We start from the raw sequence: 7,332 nt of genomic DNA on the forward strand, positions 1-7,332 counted from the left end.
ATTTTACATCTAGGAATGTCCCAGATAAAATTAGAAGGGGGTGCTCTCAATCTATCATGTTGTTCACTGGATTAAAATAGTAATCACAACAAAAGTCAATTTCAAACTTGGAGATCGTGAACATAGGATAAAGATAGACTTTCTCTTAACAGCCCTCATTTGTAGATCACTGGTGTTGTCAACTATTATGAGGATTTAGTCTTTATTTTCTTTACTTTTTAGAGCCACGCAGAAAGAGGTACAGATGAGGAAACTGAGCCAAGAGTCTATCCAGCAACTTGTATATAGAAACTACTTACAAATTTCCCATACTGACGGCAGAAGCATAATTACCTGCAGGGCACAAAGTCAGCAGGTCAGCAGGCTGCCACTCCTTTCCTCTGGCTTTTGTTAAAAAGGAGACAACAGTCCTGGGGGAAAGACTGGTCTGTCTGTCTCTCTGAAAGCTAAAAAACAATAAGAGGGTCTTGAAAACAAGTACTAGTTTTGATATCAACTGACACCTTAGCAACATACAATATGTGTCTTATTGTGACCTTAGGGGGACTTGAAGAGGAAAACAGCTACTGGTTCAAGTTTCCGCCAGCACCAGCTCAATTTTGAGACCCTAAGGGGACTTAAATCAAGAAATTAATTGTTCTAGTGGAAGGTTCAATCACCTGAGGTAGTCTCAGGTGCATCTTTGATTTGAAAAGATGGAAACGCAGTGAACCCAGAAATATGTAATTGTTGGGTTTACCTTTTCTTAAGGTTCTGTGGCCCCCGTTTCCCCCTTCCCCACCCAGTGTGGACTACCCGGCAGCTACCTTTTACATTACAATGGCCTTGGTGAGACTGGCAGACAGGATTAACTGAGAATTCGCAAGGGTGTGTGTGGGCGTGGGGCTGCCAGGAGGGGCGGGTCTGAGGATGGTGGAGCCTTCCTTATAAATCTAGAGCCTCCAAAATTTTCACCTCTGGCTCCATTGGGCTGGCTGGCTCTTACTGTTGCAGTGGTGACGCACTTCATCCTGTCTTTCTCAGACTCCTAACATCTGGAGGTCTTCCTACTCTCAGCTCTTCCACCTAGATCCATAAGCCTGGGCCTTTCTTGCAATCTCGCTCTTTTTTTTTTTCCCTCTACCCTCAACTCACCAACATGAGTGCAGCTCCAGCTCTGCCCCAATGCCCGCCTGGCCCCGAAGCACCCAGTTCTAGGGACTCTTCTCCAATGCCTGAGATTTATGGGGCCGAAGAAAATTACGCGTCCCTGCAAATGTCATCTGCTGAGACACCCCACGCGGAGACCGGTAAGGGGAAAGGAATCCTCGAAAAGCTGCTTTCCTTGAGGGAAAGTGAAAGGCGAAGGAGGGTCAGGGTCCTTCGTTTCCCTCGTGAGCAATTATAGTCCATTAATACGAGCGGGTGTCCTCAGTTAACCCTCTCAGCACCTGTCTTGGTTGTAAGTTGGTGGCGGGTGCCCGTTCACCTGTCCCAGATGTCAGTCAAGAGACAAGGGCCCCAGGATGCGGGCATTTCGGCTGTTCACTGGGTATTGGAGGGCTTACGTGCACAGGCGCTGTGGAAACGCAAATGTGATGTGATAAATGAGCTGATGTCTAAATCTTCACGCAGTGCTGAGGATACGGTAACGGTGTTAAGTGCTAAGCCAGAAGTCCTAGCATCACAGCTGGCGTGGGGGATGCAGTGAGCATCCCCTTTTTGGTTAGTCTTTTTTCACGGGGTGCCAGAAATGGCGTGGCTAATGATGAATCTCACCTTACTGAAACGTTTTGCCTTTGTACGACAGTAGTAACCGGCTCTGCTCCCACTCCTTGGCTCTGTGGGTGTTACTCACCGGGGCAGTTCTGAGTTTCTGGGAACCTCCTATGCCCACGTCTCTCCTACATCCTGGGGAAATGTTCGTCCCATTTTATGGTAGATAATTCCAGAAGGTTCAATCTGCTGACAGTCAAAGTGGCTAGAGCCCAAATTTGTGAAACCCGGTTTGGCTTTTAAATGGTAACCACAGGTGGGGGGTGGGGTGGGTGCTCAGGACACTGTAAAGGCAGTACATTTTTGTAAATCCGTCGGGTAGCAGTTGTTAAACATGAAAATGTAAACTTTCACCATTTCTTAAGGTTTGTGGTAACTATCATTTTTTTAAGATTTACGGTAAAGATAAAGACTGAAAAATTGTTTTCATGATGATTTCCCCTAAAACTAAGCTGTGGGGAAGGACTAAGTAAGCAACTACTTTATTGGAATGTTAGATTTTAATGTTACCCTGTTTTCCTAAACTTCATATTGATGGCCTTTCTTAATTTCAAACCTTGAATAATCAGCGCTGGATTGTAAGAAGTAGCTTGGGTATGAGCAAGTAGGCATAAGCAAGTGGGTACGCCCTCCTTAGCAAGCCAAGTGCAAGTTTTGTAGAGATCATTTTTAGGAGATGCTCCACTATACTCCTTGGTCTAGTCCCATTTTCTTTCCTTCTAGGTCTACTCACAAGAAGCATAAAATTGTGAATTTTTGCCACGGAGTAGAGACGAGGGGAGACCTGATGTTGAGCGCGGGAAATAAATACCTAAGTGCTATTAAGAGTTTAAGTGGCTACCAAATCTAGGCCATATACAGAAAATGAATTTTTTTTATTTTTTTTTATTTCTATTTTTTTGTAGGAAATTAATTTTTGGTTAGACGGTCAATACACTCCAGGTCCTGTGCTAGACAACTTTCTCTGTCACTTTGCTTTAATCAGTGAAGGAACTCCCTCTGTGAGGAAGAGAAATACTTTAGGAAACAGGGTCCCACAGCTAGTAAAGACAGAGTCTGAAACGAAAGCCTATCGGAATTCCCAGTTCGTGCTACTCCTGGTATTTGGAACTGGGCAGTAGTCAGCCGTGGATTTTAAAGGGTCCCCAGAATCTGATGTAGGTGAGGATTAATTTTACAAAAAGGAGTCCAGTGATCATTTCCACCTTTCTGAGCAGCCACAGTGTAGGCTCTTGAGCATCAATTTGCAGTAAAAATCTTTTGCCAAAGAGGTTCAAGGGGCACCTGGCTGGCTCAGTCGGTGGAGCATGTGACCCTTGATCTCGACAATGTAAATTAGAGTCCCTTCTTGGGTGGAGATTACTTAAAAATAACATCATTAAAAAAAAAAGAGGTTTAGTCCCGTCTGCTTCCCAGCGGGTAGGGTGTTGGCCATGTCCATTGGATGTGAAATGGTGACAACTAGTACACTTAGTGGGCTGGCATCATCCGAAGATGAGTTAAGTGTGCAGGATCCCGGAAGAGTTTTTACTACCTAATTCTAAGGTTGTGAGGACTTTAAAAATGCTGTGAAAACAATGAATTTGCGAATATGATTGAGCATCTGCAAAGTTTTAGAGAAAAGTGTTGTTTTATTCCCCACAGTCTCTCCTCTTCCTGCATCCATGGATCTGCGTGTTCAGGACAGCCCCGACTCCTCCACCAGTCCCAGGGTAAAAGTACCACCCACTTCTGGGGAGGAGAGAACAGTGAGGAAGGAAGATACGGCCCAGGGCAAGAAACAGAAGATCAGGACCGTGTTCTCTCAGGCCCAACTCTATGTCCTCAATGATCGATTTCAGAGACAGAAATACCTCAGTCTCCAGCAGATGCAAGAACTTTCCAACATTCTGAACCTTAGCTATAAGCAGGTAGGATGTGTTTTGTACTCCTTGCAGTGACAAATGAAAAGCTCCTTTGCAGATGAGCATTACTAACATCTGTGTGCTCTGTGTTTGTGTACCCCCTACAAATAATTTTAATATGAAAGTGGGTTCTTTGTAACATTTCATGACCATCTTTTTTTTTTTCTTTTTCCTAAGCTTTTTATTTATTTGACAGAGAGAGGGCACAAGGAAGGGGGATCGGCGGGCAGGGGCGAGCGGATGAGGCAGGCTCCATCCCCGGACCCTGGGATCCTGACCTGAGCCCAAGGCAGACACTTGACGACAGAGCCACCCAGGCGCCCCTCGTGACCATCTTTAAATGTTCTCTTTAATTATGCCATAGTTTATTTGACCACTTCTCCCTGTTGCACAAGCTAAAATGGCAAAAAGTTTTCCGATTTCTCCTTGATCAGAGGAGGTCTGTATATTTCCATCTTCCAGGTTAGGAGAGTCCTTAACCAATACTGCTTCTCATTAAAATAAAAAAATGGAGTCTTTGTTTGTCTGTGTACAGTTGATTACTAATGAGGTTAATAATTTTTCATATTCTTGCCTAATAGTCAGATATTTTATGGTTTTCTATCACTGGTGTCATACTTAGAGATAAGTCCTCCATTTCATAATTTTATAGTGTGTGGGTGTGTACACCTGTACATACATACATCTGATCCTTCTTAATCTCATTTTTTTTTAAAGATTTTATTTATTTATTTGAGAGAGAGAGAGAACGACAGATAGAAAGCACGAGAGGGAAGAGGGTCAGAGGGAGAAGCAGACTCCCTGCTGAGCAGGAAGCCCGATGTGGGACTCGATCCCGGGACTCCAGGATCATGACCTGAGCCGAAGGCAGTCGCTTAACCAACTGAGCCACCCAGGCGCCCCTTAATCTCATTTTCTAATTTATAGTTTATAAATCATCTGGAAATTGAAATTTTGTGGGCTGTTATATAACTTGATAATTTCTAAATAGTTCTAGTGGTATATTTTATAATTCGTGAGTTAAAATTACCACCATTATCCCATTAAATACAGAAGTGTGCTTAGGTGTGCCTGGGTGGCTCAGCTGGTTAGGCAACTGACTTGGGCTCAGGTCGTGATCCCAAAGTCCCGTGGTTGAGTCCCACACTGGGATCCCTGCTCAGCGGGCAGTCTGCTTCTCCCTCTGACCCTACCCCCTCTTGTGTTCTCGCTCTCTCACTCTCTGAAAGAAACAAAATTAAAAAAAAAAAAAAGGAGTGTGTTAATGGGAGGTTTTTTTACTGCAAAGTAACCTTTTAACTGTGACTAGCAGCATGGCTCAACTATGAAAAGGGGGATGGGAAGACATCTACACGTGAACTTTCTACTGAGTAGATAAGTAGCGTATCTTCTCTAACTGGTTAGCTGTATTAAAGCAGCCAACTGACTTGAGGGGCTTTGAGATTCATTCACAGAAAATTGTTTCCAGATTGCAGAAAGGACTCTAGAAGTTTTCATCTTGTTCCTGAGCTTTAGATACTGTCAGGGGAAAAAAATGTTCACGATATTCTTTGATCCCTGGTACATCCACACGACTGGTATTCATGTTTTCCTGTCACTTTTTTTTGGTAGGTAAAGACCTGGTTCCAGAACCAGAGAATGAAATGTAAGAGGTGGCAGAAAAACCACTGGCCAAAGGAGAGCAAGAGTGTGACTCAGGTGATGGTAAGCTTTTATCTTTCTGCTTTCTTTTCACTGACTTCTTAGTTTTGTTCGTTGCTAAACCATACAACCCCAACCACACACGATTCTGATTTTCCTTCGAGCTTTTCAGTTAATCTGCTATTCCTTTTCAGAACAGCACAGCAACCGCAGAATACCCAGGCTTCTATTCCTACCACCAGGGATACCTGAGGAACACTTCTGGAAACCTTCCACTATGGAGCAACCAGACCTGGAACAGCCAGTCTTGGAGCAACCACTCCTGGAACGGCCAGTCTTGGGGCAACCATTCCTGGGCCAGTCAGACCTGGTGCCCCCAAGCCTGGAACAATCAGCTCCAGAACTGTGGGGAGGAATCCCTGCAGCCCCAGATCCAGTTCCAGCAAAATTCCATCAGCGATTTGGAGTCCATCTTAGCAACCTCTGGGGAAAGCCATAGTGTAATACAACAATCCGCTAAGTATTTTAGTACCCAGCAAATAATGGATTTGTTCCCAAATTACTCTGTGAACATAGAGCCTGAAGATGTGTGACGATGAGTATATTATTCGATGTCAGTTTGGGTGGTGGCTGTATTACTTCTAGGCTTTGTCTTCTAGGGTCCTCTCTAGATCTCGGCCTCGATAATCTGTTTCCCATTGTTCTTATTGTGTCCACTGACGGGGTACGATTGGAGTCAAAGAGGTTTCAGGAGCGTTGGCTGCTCTGGACAACATGAGAAAAGGTGTTTCTGGGTATAGATGACTAGATACAATCCTAATGTGGATCTCTTTAGTTTCTAGAATCTAACCTCAAGAATAGGAAGTGAAGATACAAAGATGTGGGATGAGGGATAATTTGTATTTTCTGAGATTGTGGGGTTTTTCTTTTTAATAACCTCAATTACTACCGGTGAGGGGTTAAGCTATCATGTGTTTCATTGATTTCCTCTGTCCCTTGTGATGTTTCACTACCACTGTTAATTTGTTCGTTATTCTAGGATTTGTAGAAAGATGTTTTGTATTTTAATGTATCATGATAATAGTGCCCGTTTGGCTGATTGGTTTATAGGTTTAAGTACAAATAAATAAAATACCCATTTTACCCTTGTTGTCTCTACCCTGATTTCACCAGTAGTTCAGGGAATAAAAACTGAATTAAACATGGGCTGTTTTGTTGTTAAAGATTTTATTTACTTGAAGAGACAGTACAGGCCGAGGTAGAAGGAGAAGCCGTTTCCCCGCTGAGCAAGGAGCCCGCAGGTCTACCCATATCAGGCAGTAACCTTAACAAGGCAGGGTCCCCTGTCCCTTGCCACAGTGGTGTCCAAAAAAGCCAGCTAAAGGGCGCCTGGGTGGCTCAGTTGGTTGGGCGACTGCCTTCGGCTCAGATCATGACCCTGGAGTCCCAGGATCGAGTCCCGCATGGGTCTCCCTACTCCGCGGGGAGTCAGCTTCTCCCTCTGACCCTCCTCCCTCTCATGCTCTCTCTCTCTCTCTAATAAACAAATTTCAAAAAATTCTTTAAAAAAAAAAGCCAGCTAAAACAGCGGGCTTAAAGATCCAGACTCCTAGCTATTACACAAAAATAACCTAGGTTTCAATGGAAAATCACCCATCATACTATGAATTACAGATTTTCAAAATTAAAAAAAAAACTTCTACATGCCAATATCAAGATAAAAGAAATGTTAAAATTATCTGACAGATTTTTAAAAGATCTTTTAACGATTTTATTCACTTGAGAGTGACAGAGCTAGTAAAACACAAGCGGGGAGGAGCGGGAGAAGCCGACTCCCCGATGAGCAAGGAGCCTGATACAGGGATCAATCCCAGGACCCTGGGATCGTGAAGACGCTTAACCGACTGAGCCACCCAGGCACCCAACATGGGTCTTTATACTCTTTTTTTTTTTTTTTTTTATTTGAGAGAACGAATGAGAGAGTTCATGAGGGGGGGAAGGTCAGAGGGAGAAGCCGACTCCCCGCTGAGCA

The 7,332-nt window shown here is 43.9% G+C and overlaps 1 protein-coding gene across 1 annotated transcript; it reads left to right on the top strand.

Annotated features, from left to right (window-relative positions):
- The first annotated feature begins 1,138 nt into the window (after positions 1-1,138).
- Positions 1,139-5,893, top strand: LOC118355971 (homeobox protein NANOG-like). The gene is made up of 4 exons (XM_035721878.1): positions 1,139-1,289; positions 3,400-3,665; positions 5,271-5,357; positions 5,495-5,893. Exons 1-4 carry the CDS (start codon positions 1,139-1,141, stop codon positions 5,891-5,893), a joined length of 903 nt encoding a protein of 300 aa, XP_035577771.1.
- The last annotated feature ends 1,439 nt before the right edge of the window (positions 5,894-7,332 follow it).

Source organism: Zalophus californianus, chromosome 9 (genome assembly GCF_009762305.2).
Source record: "Zalophus californianus isolate mZalCal1 chromosome 9, mZalCal1.pri.v2, whole genome shotgun sequence".
Taxonomy (NCBI): domain Eukaryota; kingdom Metazoa; phylum Chordata; class Mammalia; order Carnivora; family Otariidae; genus Zalophus; species Zalophus californianus.

Coding starts and splice junctions, on each gene's coding strand:
- LOC118355971 (XM_035721878.1), top strand. CDS start 1,139: ATGAGTGCAGCTCCAGCTCTGCCCCAATGCCCGCCTGGCCCCGAAGCA. Junction 3,666..5,270: donor TGAACCTTAGCTATAAGCAG/GTAGGATGTGTT, acceptor TTTTTTTGGTAG/GTAAAGACCTGGTTCCAGAA. Junction 5,358..5,494: donor AGAGCAAGAGTGTGACTCAG/GTGATGGTAAGC, acceptor ATTCCTTTTCAG/AACAGCACAGCAACCGCAGA.